At 56.4% G+C, this 13617-nt stretch overlaps 1 protein-coding gene across 2 annotated transcripts in view; it reads left to right on the forward strand.

The window, feature by feature from the left end:
• Nucleotides 1-441: 441 nt before the first annotated feature.
• Nucleotides 442-13617, forward strand: part of THTPA (thiamine triphosphatase) — a 46395-nt gene continuing 33219 nt past the window's right edge. Inside the window, exons 1-3 of one of the 2 annotated variants that reach the window (XM_048819694.2) lie at nt 442-726; nt 1272-1703; nt 2807-3064. In XM_048819694.2, the coding sequence (XP_048675651.2) occupies nt 2946-3064 (119 nt within the window). In that variant the 5' untranslated portion in view covers nt 442-726; nt 1272-1703; nt 2807-2945. The remainder of the gene's footprint in view (nt 727-1271; nt 1704-2806; nt 3065-13617) is intronic. The other variant, XM_048819695.2, reaches the window with a different exon arrangement.

Genomic DNA, 13617 nt, shown 5'->3' on the forward strand with positions numbered 1-13617 from the left:
AAGAATTTTAATTAGTGTCTCAGGTTTAATTAATTCAGATGCTAATTAACGAGGCGGCGGGGGTGGGTGGAGGGCCCAGATTGGGGGGGAGGGGGGCGGATGGGCCCAGCGGGCTTGGCATGATGCCACCACTGTCTGGGAGAATGGGCCGGAGTGGGGGAGGGGAATGGACAGAATGAAGAAGGGCAGCGGGCGGAGGAGTGATGGGGTGGCTGTCTCCCCGCCCCCTCCAGGTCCAGAGATGGGCACCCACCAGGCCAGGCAGGGAAAGAGGGAGCGAGAGGGTGGTGAGATGGCATGAGAGTGGAAACGGGAGGGAGGGAGAGCAGAGGAAGTGGGCGGGCTGGCCAGAGCGAAAGAACAAGGCAGGCGGAGAGGAGGGGCTACAGCATCTGCCAGCCCTGATGCCCAGAGTGACGCTGTGCGGGGGGAGGGGCACCAGCTGCCAGGGAGATGCCCCCTCCCCCCACGCTGCGGCATGGCTTGGTGCCACCCAGGGAGGGGGAGGGGGACAGCCCGGCGGGCACCCTCGCGGGGGGAGGTGCCAGCCTTGTGCCCATGGGGACACAGCCCCCCCCCACGTGCCAGCCCTCAGCCAGCTGGCATTGAGTCAAAGGTGCCGGCTGGTGGGCGCGCGGGGGGCGGGGAGCGGCTGGCACACAGCCCCCAACACAGGCACGGAGAGCGACTGGCATGGAGCACTGGCATTGTCAGAGAAAGAGATGGGTGTGTACAGGGCCGGATCAATAGCATGGGGATGGAGGGGGTGATGGAGAGAAACAGGGAGTGCATGGGGGTGGAGAGATGGGTGTGCACAGGGCCGGATCAATAGCATGGGGATGGAGGGGGCGATGGAGAGAAACAGGGATTGCATGGGGGTGGAGAGATGGGTGTGCACAGGGCTGGCTGGCTAGACAGAAAAAGGGATGTACAGGGATGGGTAGAGCGATAGATAGAGGGGCGTACAGGGATGGACGGCTAGGTTAGGCAGGTAGCTGGGGGAGAGAGAGAGGGGAGTGGGGAGGGAGGGAGGGAGGGATGGATACCTATGGAGGGCAGGACAGAGAGAACTGCAGAGGTGCAGGGTTAGCGGGGTGGGGAAGGAGGGATGGAGAAATGGCGGGGGAGTGAGTCTTTCTGTCTCCAGGCCGGGAGGGAGAAAGAGGCTCAGAACCAGCCATTGAGAATTTTCAGCACTTTTAATATTTCCACTTTTCTCTCTCCTCCGCGTCGCCCACCCCTGGGTACCACTGCCCTTGGCACCCTCCAAGTGGGGCTGCCATTGCCCGGCGAGTGAGCCACCTGCCTGACCCAGTGCTGCCACAGAGGCAGCGAAGAGAGAAAGAAGGCCGACCAGGCCCACCAAGGCCCAGCTAGCCACAGTGGGGCACCATGGGCAACAGCTGGATCACTGAGAACCAGGGCTGGAACAGAGAGATGGGGACAGCCCAGAGAGAAGAGAAAGAGCGATCGATCTATCACCATTCACCCTCTCTGTCTGTCTATCTGTCCATCCCCACCCACCCCTCTCTCTATCCCCATCCGCCTCTCTCTCTCTCTCTCTATCCCCATCCGCCTCTCTCTCTCTCTCTCATCTCCCGCAGAGACTGGCTGAGGAAGAGGAGGAGAAGTCACCGGAGGAAGATCTCAACCCCCCTATTGGTCCTGCCGCCTGGACACAAAGAGTCTCTTCGTTTCTCAGGGTGAGCGTGTGGTGGAGGGAAGGGACGCGTCGGCAATAGCAGAGGTGGGAAAACCAATGGAGGTGTTCAAGAAAAGGGGAGGTCGGGCATCTTCGCAGCCGTGCTTCCTGATTGGCCAAGGGAGTGATGTCCACACCTGTGAAAAGTGAATACCGTGTTCGGATTGGCTGAGGGGATGAGATGACAAAGGGTGTCTTGTCTGTACTACTCTTGAAGGGCCCTTCCCATCCTTTCGTCCACCTTTGGCCACTAGAACAAGCCAAATGGGCTCAGAACTTTCCGATGTTTCCCAGCCGGACAAAGTCATGGCATCCCCCAAACACCAGTTCCAGGCAGCCACTCCATGGGATTCCCCTCCTGCGGGGCACAGTGGCCTTGGAATGGGATGGGGCAGCTGGGATTTCCTGGGAAGCAGAATTTCCCAAGGATTTTCTGTCTGGAATACTAAAAGGATGGGATAAAAATTTGGATTGTCATTTGGATTAGGCAGAAATATTTCCATTGGGTCTTGGTGAAACATTTCCATTAGACATTATCCTTTGGATTATATTATATTATATTGAGATAGAAAGGATAGATTAGATAGAGGGGGTGCATGGGGATAGATAGATAGATAGATTAGATAGATATGTAAGGGGATGGATGGATAGATGAGATGGGTGTAGATGGGGATGGATGGACGGATGGATAGATAACTAGACATGTGTCTGGAAGGATGGATGGATGGATGTGTAAATAGATGTGTGTATGGGAATAGTTGGCTGGCTGGCTGGGTAGATAGATGGGTGTAGATGGAAGGATTACATAGATAGCTGAGGATGGGGCTCAATGGATGGATAGATTAGATGTATGGATGGTATGGAGATGGCTAAATAGAGAGTTTAGATTAGGTGGAGATGTATGGGAATGGATGGATAGATCAATAGATGAGTGTGTATTATATATATATATATAGTCGATCTTTTAGAAAGATATCTAATCTAATCTAATGTAATTCCTTATATATTAAAGTCAAAACAAATTTATTCCAGAGAAGTGTTTCCATGAGGTTTTTTCAATGCTTTGGACACACAAATTTTCAGGGATTTTCTTCTCTCGGGCAGACTCCATCCTTCACTTCGCATCCCGGTCCGGGACCAGAGGAAATTGGGAAAAGCCGGGATTCTCCTTGGAAGGGAAAACATGAGATTCCACCAGCTCCTTTCGGGGTATCAGATTTGGGAGACCTTCGAGTGCATGTAAATGATTTATAAATGCAATGGGACAAAGGCAAGCCACTTTGCAGTCAATGGAAATCTGGGAATCTCCTGCAGGCTGAGGACAGTGGAAGGATCCAAAGAGCAAAAAGATCCCAGCCAGAGGTGAGTGGAAAATGTCCCTTCGCGCACATTGGTTCTGAAAGAGAATAAGCGAAAACTATGGGATGGGCCATGGCTTGGTGCCGGGCATTCCTGGGGGCTGGGATATAGCAGGGGATTGGGGGGAGCAAGGATGTGTCTCAGTGCTGGAGGTTCCCAGGGGCTGGGATATAGCTGGGGGGGACGGGACGGGTCATGTCTTGGTGCTGGGGGTTTCCCGGGGGATGGGATATAGCAGGGGGAGCGTCGTGTCTTGGTGCTGGGGGTTTCCGGGGGGATGGGATATAGCGGGGGTGGGTATGGGGATGTGTCTCGGGGGTGGGGGTTCCCGGGGGCTGGGATATAATGGGGGGGCATGGCTCTGTGTTAGGGGTTCCCGGGGGCTGGGATATAGTGGGCGGGGGGAAGGGGCTGTGTCTCGGTGCTGGAGGTTGCTAGGGGCTGGGATATAATGGGGGTGGAGGGGCCATGTCTTGGTGCTGGGGGTTTCCGGGGGCTGGGAAATAGTTGGCAGGGGGGAGGGGCCGTGTCTCGGTGCTGGAGGTTCCTAGGGGCTGGGATATAGTGGGCGGGGGAGGGGCCATGTCTTGGTGCTGGGGATTCCCGGGGGCTAGGATATAACTGTGGCCCAGGGTTGTATCTCGGAGCTGGGGGTTCCCAGGGGCTGGGATATAGAGGGGTGCTGGGGCCGTATCTCAATGCTGGGGGTCCCAGGGGCTGGGATATAGAGGGGGGCTAGGGCTGTATCTCAGTGCTGGGGGTCCCAGGGGCTGGGATATAGAGGGGTGCTGGGGCCATATCTCAATGCTGGGGGTCCCAAGGGCTGGGATATAGAGGGGGGCTAGGGCTGTATCTCAGTGCTGGGGGTCCCAGGGGCTGGGATATAGAGGGGGGCTGGGGCCGTATCTCAGTGCTGGGGGTCCCAGGGGCTGGGATATAGAGGGGTGCTGGGGCCGTATCTCAATGCTGGGGGTCCCAGGGGCTGGGATATAGAGGGGGGCTAGGGCTGTATCTCAGTGCTGGGGGTCCCAGGGGCTGGGATATAGAGGGGGGCTGGGGCCGTATCTCAGTGCTGGCGGTCCCAGGGGCTGGGATATAGCAGGGTGCCGGGGCCGTATCGCGGTGCTGGGGGTCCCAGGGGCTGGGATATAGCAGGGTGCCGGGGCCGTATCTCGGTGCTGGGGGTCCCAGGGGCTGGGATATAGCAGGGTGCCGAGGCCGTATCTCGGTGCTGGGAGTCCCAGGGCTTGAGATATAATGGCGGGGAGGGAACAGGGCTGTGTATTGGTGCTGGGGGTTTCCAGGCGCTGGGATATAGCCTGGGACAAGTAGCCATGTCTGCGTTTGTGTCTGTTCCTCTCTGTCACGGAGTGTGGGGGAGTCAGGGCCCTGCACCCCTCTTCCTGTGATTCCCCGGGACTCTCAGCCAGCCAGTAAAGTGGAAGGTTTATTAGCCGACAGGAACACAGTCCCAAACAGAGCTTGTAGGTACAACCTCAGTCAGGTCCCTCTGGGGGGCAGAGAGCTTAGACCCCAGCCCTGGGGCTCCCTCCATTTCCCCAGACTGCTCCAAAATGAACCCCCCTCAGCCGTCTCCCCCCCGTCTCCCCCTCGTTCCTCCTCCAGCCTTTGTCCAGTTTCCCAGGCAAAGGTGTCACCTGGTCCCAGCCCCCTCCTGGCTCAGGTTACACGCTCAGGTATCGTCCCTCAAGTCAAGTCACCCCTGCTCTCCCATCCCCAATGCCGACAGTCCCGGTAAAACTCCCCTGTGACACCCCCAGGTCAACACTCCCCCCTCCCTGCTGCGTCACATCTCTCCCCCCTTCGAGACTGAACGGAGCGGGGTCACTCTGACCCGTGACCTGGGAAGTTCAGGGCCCCCTCTCCGGGACAGCGCATCCGCTATCAGGTTGGCACTTCCCTTCACGTGGACCACGTCCATGTCGTAATCCTGCAGGAGCAGGCTCCATCTCAGGAGTTTGGCGTTGGCTCCTTTCATCTGGTGCAGCCAGGTCAGGGGAGAGTGGTCGATGTACATGGTGAAGTGTTGCCCGAAGAGATAGGGCTCTAGTTTCTTGAGGGCCCACACCATGGCCAGGCACTCCTTCTCGATGGCCGCGTAGTGTTGCTCCCGGGGTAGCAACTTCTTGCTCAGGTACACGATGGGGTGTCTCTCCCCCTTTCCATCCTCCTGCATTAACACCGCCCCCAGTCCCGTGTCTGAGGCGTCGGTGAACACCAGAAAGGGCTTGTCAAAATCTGGGTTTGCCAGAACTGGGCCACTGACCAGAGCCTCCTTCAGCGCCCGGAAAGCCTCCTGGCACTGCTCGGTCCAGACCACCTTGTCTGGCTTCCCCTTCTTGCATAGCTCAGCGATGGGGGTGGTGATGAAGCTAAAGTGGGGCATGAACCTTCGATAGTATCCTGCCAACCCAATAAAGGCTTGGACCTGCTTTTTGGTGTGGGGAGCGGGCCAGTCTCTGATCACCTCCACCTTGGCTGGTTCCGGCTTTAGGCGGCCGCTCCCCACCCGATGGCCCAGGTAAGATACTTCCGCCATCCCCACCTTGCACTTCTCCGCTTTTACAGTCAGCCCAGCCCCCTGGAGTCGGTCCAGCACTTGTCTAACCTGGGACACGTGGTCCTCCCAGGTCTGGCTAAAGACACAGATGTCATCAATATACGCCACGGCAAAACTCTCCATCCCCCTCAGTAGCTGGTCCACCAGGCGCTGGAAGGTGGCCGGCGCTCCCTTGAGGCCGAAAGGCAGGGTCAGGAACTCATAGAGCCCCAGAGGGGTGATAAAGGCCGATTTCAGCCGGGCCTCTGCATCCAGCGGCACTTGCCAGTAGCCCTTTGTAAGGTCCATGGTGGTAAGGTACCGAGCTCCTCCCAGCTTGTCTAGGAGCTCGTCAGGCCTGGGCATGGGGTAGGCATCAGATACAGTGATGGCATTGAGCTTCCGATAGTCCACGCAGAACCGGACCAACCCGTCCTTTTTGGGGACCAGCACCACCGGCAAGGCCCAAGGGCTGGCAGATGGCTGGATCACCCCCAAAGCCAGCATGTCCCGGATCTCTCTTTCCAGGTCCTGAGCAGTTTTCCCTGTGACTCGGAAGGGGGAGCATCTTATCGGCGGGTGCGACCCGGTCTGCACCCGGTAGACAGTCAGATTAGTGCATCTAGGCTGGTTGGAAAACAGCTGTCAGTACGGATGCAGCACCCCTCTGACCTCAGCTTGCTGGGCAGGGGTTAGCTGATCCGAGAAGGGAATTGTTTCCAGGGTGGAACCAGCTCTGGTCCCAGGGAATAGATCTACTAAAGGTTCATCTCCCTGCTCTTCCCACTGTCCACACACGGCCAACACCACATTCCCCCTGGCATAATATGGCTTCATCATATTCACATGGTACACCCGGCGGTGGTGCGCCCGGTTCGACAGCTCCACCACATAGTTTACCTCATTGAGCTGCTTGACAACCTTGAAAGGGCCCTCCCAGGCGGCCTGTAGTTTGTTCTTTCTCACAGGGATGAGAACCATCACCGGATCCCCGGTGGCGTAGGCACGGGCCCGTGCCGTGCGGTCATACCAGACCTTCTGCTTCTTCTGGGCTCTGGCCAGATTCTCCCTGGCCAGGCCCATGAGTTCAGCCAGTCTCTCTCGGAAGATCAGGACATACTCCACCACTGACTCTCCATCGGGAGTGGCCTTCCCCTCCCACTCATCTCTCATCAGGTCCAGGGGGCCCCTCACCCTCCTTCCATATAACAGTTCGAAAGGCGAAAATCCGGTAGACTCCTGGGGCACCTCCCTGTACGCGAACAGCAGGTGAGGTAAGTACTTGTCCCAATCCTGCGGGTGCTGGTTCATAAAGGTTTTCAGCATCATCTTTAGCGTCCCATTGAACCTCTCCACCAGCCCATTGGACTGGGGGTGATAAGCTGAGGCCCAGTTGTGCCGGACCCCACATTTCTCCCACAAGCACCGGAGCAGGGCCGACATGAAGTTGGAGCCTTGGTCTGTCAAGACTTCCTTGGGGAACCCCACTCGGCTGAAAATGGTCAGGAGCGCATCGGCCACGGCGTCTGCTTCAATGGAAGCTAAGAGCACTGCCTCGGGGTAGCGGGTGGCAAAATCTACCACCAGCAGAATGTATTTCTTCCCCGACCGGGTCGTCTTGCTGAGAGGTCCCACGGTGTCCATGGCCACCTTCTGGAAAGGTTCCTCTATGATGGGTGTAACCCTTCTGCCCTTCAAAAGAGTTGGCAGCAACAAGGGCCAGGTTCAATATCTAGGGGATCCATTCCAATAACACAATGCAAACCGGCTCGAGCCTCCACCGAGTGACCTGGGACAAATATATACCACCCCCTCTGTGCGCCTCCAAGAGGCAATACTTCCCCTCTCCCAAGCACATAGTCTGAGTGTAGCAAAAAGCCTTTTAATAACAGAGAGAAACAATGTGACATTATGTTGGGGAAACACCACCAACAGGATTCATAACACAACCCATGAGCAAAAGACCCACCCCAAGCAAATTGGGGCGTGTCCTTTCCCTTTGGTTCTTGAGTCCAGCAACCGCAAATCACCCAAAGTCCCAAAAGTCCAATGACCCAAAAGTCTCTGTCCCTGGTCAGGGCAGCCCCAGAGTTCGAAAGTTTATCTGCGGAGCTTTACCTCCCAATCTGGGTGGAGATGGGATGGGGGTAAGAGGCACCTTACATGATCTGAAGCTGACCACCCCACAGCTCCATAGGCCTTCGCTCCGCTCCGCCAGCCACCCCACGAACTCCTTCGCTCAGCTCCGCAGCCCACCAGCAGCTCCCGCCGTCCTACGAGCTGCTCTACTGGCCTGTCCACAAGGCACTCCAGCCATCCGGCAAACTGCTCCACAATATATCTTCAGGCTCCCCCACTACTTAACACAGCACTCAGTGATTTCAGCTCTTAGGTGAATTCAGCTTGTAGTAGGGGAGCCTCAGTGCTCCTGCACCATTAGTGAGCTCAGCAGCCTGTAACTAGACTCCTAACGGAATCAAAATTAGCGCTGATATTCCACAGTGGAGAGAAGAGGAAGTGCAATTAGCATGTAAGGCCCTCATGCGGGGGCCCCTACCACCAAGTATTAATGCTTGCCTTCAGCCTCTCTCCATGCACAGAGTTTTGGAACCCATGACCCTTGCCTAGCGAGTGCTACTTAGTTGATGGTGAGTCCCTCCATCATAACAAAAGGCCAAGTACAGTTTCAAGCACAGTTCCCATAATCAGGGTAATAACAATTTATTCTTCCTGCCCCAATAACAGAGACACTGGGGATCCCACAGCAGCCAAAGTGACCATTTGGGCAGCTATGGCCTCATTCTAGGCGGGGTGGGTGTGCCTATGCAAATGAGATCGGCCCCCGAAGTTCCTTTCCACAACTTGCCACACCTCACCACCAGATGTCAGGGTGGAGCCCATCCTGACACTGCTTACATGGGCAAAGGTCTCAAAGTTGCTTTCCCCTTGTCCCGGGCCTTCCCCACCCTCTGACAGGGGTCACAGGATCAGCAATACTGCCGGACCGTGGCAAAGACCCCAGGCCAGTAAAAGTTCTGTAGCAACCTCTGCCGGGTGCGCCGGATTCCCTGGTGCCCTGCGAGGGGGATGTCATGGGCCAGGTACAGGAGCTTGCGGCGATACTTCTGGGGGACCAGCAGCTGCCTCCTGACCCCACAGGACTCTACTTCCCTTGTGGGAGCCCATTCTTGGTACAGGAACCCCTTCTCCCACAGGAACCTCTCCTGGCAGCCTCTCCTCATGGTCCGTCCCACACTGAGGTCGGCCAGGTCCCTGAGCTTCCGTAAGGAGGGATCTTCCCTCAACTTGGCCTGGAAGGGATGGGGCCCGGTTCCCCCACAGTGGCCAGGTCTGAGGCCTCAGCCTCTCTGAGCCTTGCCCCTCGGCGCTCCCTCCCCACCAGGGGGGTCCTGTGCCTCCGGTGTGGTACCCTCCCCAAGGTCAGGGCACAGTGCCCCTCGCCGGCTCTGGCTACGGGTCACAACCAGGGCAGTCTGGGGGTTGCTTGGCCAGTCCTCTAGGTCCCCCCCATGAAAACCTCAGTGGGCAAAGGGTCGTGCACCCCCACGTCCTTGGGGCCCTCCTTGGCCCCCCATTTCAGGTGTACCCTTGCCACGGGCACCTTAAATGGGGTCCCGCCCACCCCTGTCAGGGTCAGGTAGGTGTTGGGCACCACCCGATCTGGGGCCACCACCTCGGGCCGGGCCAGCGTCACCTCCGTGCCTGTATCCCAGTATCCATTGAGCTTCCTCCCATCCACTGCCAGGGGAACAAGGCACTCTCTCTGGAGGGACAACCCCGCGCCGCTCCCCCCCCTCCCGTAAACCGAGCACCCTGAGTCCGGAGCATCCAGCCCCCAAGAGGAGCTGGTCTGGGAAACTCCTCCCTCTTGAGCAGGTGGTAAGCTGTCAGCCCCCCTTGCTGGGGAAGCCTGCCCCTCCTCCAGCTGGGTCCCTGCCCAGTTAACTCTGTGTGGGTTTGGTCTGCTCAGTCTGTCCTTGAGCTTGGGGCACTGGGTCTGTATGTGGCCTCTCTGGCCACAGTAATAGCAGCTCATGTCTCGTTGGTCCCCTCAAGCCGGTCGGTTGGTCCTGACGCCGGATGTTCCCCTTGGGAGGGAGTTTTCCATATTCCCCATTGGGAGGTCCCAGGATGACTCTCTCTTGGCATCGTGGCAGTGGTGGGCCTGTTCCTTTGGGACTCCTCCCTGCCACCCCCTGACCAGCTCTTCACAAACTCGTCGGCAAGCTGCCCTGCGCATTGCGGGTTCTCTGGCTTTTGTCCACCAACCATAGCCTCAGGTCGGATGGGCACTATTCATACAGTTGCTCCAGTACGATCAGGTTAAGCAGGTCCCTCTTCGTCTGGGCCTCATCTGACCACTTGTGGGCATATCCCTGCATTCGGAGGATCGGTTCTAGATATGTGACCTCAGGGGTTTTATGTTGACTCTGGAACCTTTCCCAGTACATCTTGGGAGTCAGCCCAAACTCGTGGAGCAGGGCCTTTTTGAATAGTTCGTGGGCCTCTGCCTCCGCCCCTTCCATTCGTCTGTACATCGCCACGGCTTTGGGGTCCAGTAAGGGGGTGAGAAACCGGAGCCTGTCTGCCGGGTCAACCCTGTGCAGATCGCAGACCTTCTCAAAGGCATTCAGGAAGTCATCTATGTCCTCCCCTTCCTCACGCTGGGCCAGGAAGCACTTATCAAATCTCCACGCAGTCCTGGGTCCCCCCTCACTCACCGCAGCCGGGGCCCCGCTGCTCCTCAGCCTGGCCAGCTCCAGCTCATGCTGACCCTGTTCCTCGCCATCCTCCCGCACCTTCTCCTGATCTTCCCACTCTTTCAGTTATAGCTCTCTCTCCCATTCCAGCCGCCTCAGCTCCAGGGGTGGTTGCAGGGGTCACAGTGTCCTCCATATTCACGGGGTTCCTCCCAGCCCCTCCCCTAGGCATAGGATGCCCTCTGCAGCCTTCTGACTGCTCCCAGCTGGGACAGATCCTGGTGCCCGCGCTGCATCTGCCGGGCTGCTTCCCTCAGAGGCAGGGATCGGTTCATCCGAGCGATCCTCCTCCTCCAGCTGGGCAATCAGCTGTTCTTTGGTGAGCCACCCAATGCGCGGCCCCCTCTGCCTGCACAGCTCCACCAGGTCACTCTTAAGGCACTTATTATACATCTTCCATCTGGTCACTCACAGGCCTGTCTGCTCGCAGCTCCCCACGGTCTCCAGGGAGAACCCCTAGTGTGCCAGCCCTTCTCCAGGTCACCACCTCTCTCCCAGGATCTAGCCGCAGACTCCTCCACCCCTGGGACCACTTGCTGCAGTCCCGAGGGGGACCCCGTTACTGCGACAGTCCTTCTTGCTGGTCTCATACTCCCAGGGGTTAAGCACAGCTCCTCTGCCCCCCAAAACTGCTCCTCTCTGAATCTTCAGCACCCCTGGTTCCTGTCAATCCCCCTTCGTTTTACTGCTCCCCAGTCACTTACTGCAGGAAGTGCCGCCCACAGGGTGCAGTAGATCCCACCACTGCGACCAGTTGTCATGGAGTGTGGGGGAGTCAGGGCCCTGCACCCCCCTCTTCCTGCTATTCCCTGTGACTCTCAGCCAGCCAGTAAAATGGGTTTATTAGCCGACAGGAACACAGTCCCAAACAGAGCTTGTAGGTACAACCAGGACCCCTCAGTCAGGTCCCTCTGGGGGGCAGGGAGCTTAGACCCTAGCCCTGGGGCTCCGTCCATTTCCCCAGACTGCTCCAAACTGAAACCCCTTCCAGCCGTCTCCCCCCGGGTCCTCCTCCAGCCTTTGTCCAGTTTCCCAGGCAAAGGTGTCACCTGGCCCCAGCCCCTCCTGGGCTCAGATTACGGGCTCATGTATCATCCCTCATGTCACCCCCTGCTCTCCCATCCCCAGTGCTGACAGTCCCAGTAGAACGCCCTGCGACACCCCCAGGTCAATCCGCCCCGCTCCCTGCTGCCTCACAATCTCGGGTACTCATCCATAATTCTCCCATGCATCACATCACGCCCAGCATGGATATTGACCGGTTTCCAGCCCAACCCAGGTCCTTGTCCCATCCCGCCTTCCCCTGTCTTTCCCCTGACCCGGGATAGAGCCACTGGTCCAGTCTGCACAGAGCTGGTGCTCTATGAAAACCACGGACACAAAACCAATCTGCGAATTTGTGGCAGTGTCTCCAGATACCTTTTGTCAACCTCCCACCTCAAAAACAATCCAAGGGAAATCGTGGCATTTTCTCCCACCGGGTCCCAGCATTTTGGCGTTTCGGTTTTGAACGACTTTTTCTCTCCCTGTCCCCTTAGTTCCATTCCAATCACCAATGAACAGGCCCGATTGGATGCAAATGGTCACAACTGATGCCAGACCTTTCAATTGTGTCCAAAAACTGCACCGTCTTGTGCCACCCGAACTCAACTTCTTTTGACTTTTCGACTCATCGAAAGGTTTGAAACAATTCATTTTCACGTCCACCCAAAATGAAGATTTTCTTCAATTTTTCCAAATTGCCACCTGGATGATGTGTTTTCCACCCGTCTTTCCCTTCGTGCCCCAAATCCTGCCCCTTCCCTTCACCCTGAGAGTTTCCACTTCCATCATCTCTATTTTTTCCATAATTTTCCCTTCTTTGAACCTCTCCCCATCTCTTTTCTCCTCCTCCCCAAAGACAGGTCCTTCTTCCCCTCCTTGGCAAAAGATCCAATTGTTTCGGGTGGGAATTCCAGCGAAGAGGAGAACAAGAAAGGCAGGGCAAGAGAATGAGCATCATGATCTGTCTGTTTCTGGGGCACCTGGCACCGGCCGCTGCCAGTAGACAGGACACTGGGCTAGATGGACCTTTGCTCTGACCCAGTATCTTATGTTCTTCTCACATTGGGGTCGTTTCGTGGTTAATAACCCCAGGCCCCATAAAGGTGAATCCTTTCTGCCCAGCCATGGCACCAGTTGGGCTTCAAGATATTTCACCTGGGGTGTAAAATTGATTGAGCTCTCAGGAGATTCTTGGGTACCACAATTCCCATCAACGGTGGGGTATCCGGGTCAACCAATGGTACATATCGAAACAGCTATTACCGTGAGACCTGAGCACCTCACAACCTTTCCCACATTTACGCTCGCAATACCCCTATCAGGTAGTGAACTGTGATTATTAGCAAGAAGGGAAACTGAGACACGGAGCGGTTAAGTGAGTTGACCACGGTCATACAGGGAGTCTGGGGTGGATAAGGGGTTTGAACCCAAGTTTCCTGAGTGCCAGCCTGGTGCTAGATCTGGTGGAAAAATTACCTGATAGAGCAATAATCTTAAATAATCTAGTACTTAGTGTATGTATACATACAGAAATAGATTAAACCTTTTAATATTCTATGCTATAGTCAATCATACAGAGCAATGGATGGGAATTGGATTTTCCGTTTATGGGAAATTGCTTCATTAAAAAACAAATGTGAAAAAACGGCAGGAAAACCACAATGTTCACAATTTCCCACTGAACGAAATTGTGAAAAAAAATCACTTTGGGTGGATTGAAATGTTGGGGGCTTTTCCCCGATAAAATCAAAATACCCTGCTTGGCGGGCGAGCTTTTTGAGCGGGTTTAAAGGCACCCCATGGATTTTGTTTTGGAACGTTTTCCCGCCGTCTCAAAACCGCGTCGTGGTTTCTTCCCTCCATGAAGTGTTATCGAAACGGACAGGTCGGTCGAAATCTTTTCATTTCAACAAACGCGGCATTTTTGGCCAACCACCGGTTCGGGGGGGGGGGGGGGGGAATTCACCACCCTGCTCCATCCATCACCTGTCATACTGTATAATCCGATATCGGCTATTTATTTCTGGGCCTGAACCGGAAAGTCCGGTTGAACGGAATCACCCCGGTCGACAGGGGATGGTTTTTCACTTATCAAAGCAGAACAAATGGCGAGAGGCACCAGCGGGGGCCGAGGTGGCTTGGTCCAGGCTGTGTTGTGGGGGTGAGTCCTA

The sequence above is a fragment of the Caretta caretta genome, chromosome 13 (genome assembly GCF_965140235.1).
Source record: "Caretta caretta isolate rCarCar2 chromosome 13, rCarCar1.hap1, whole genome shotgun sequence".
NCBI lineage: Eukaryota > Metazoa > Chordata > Testudines > Cheloniidae > Caretta > Caretta caretta.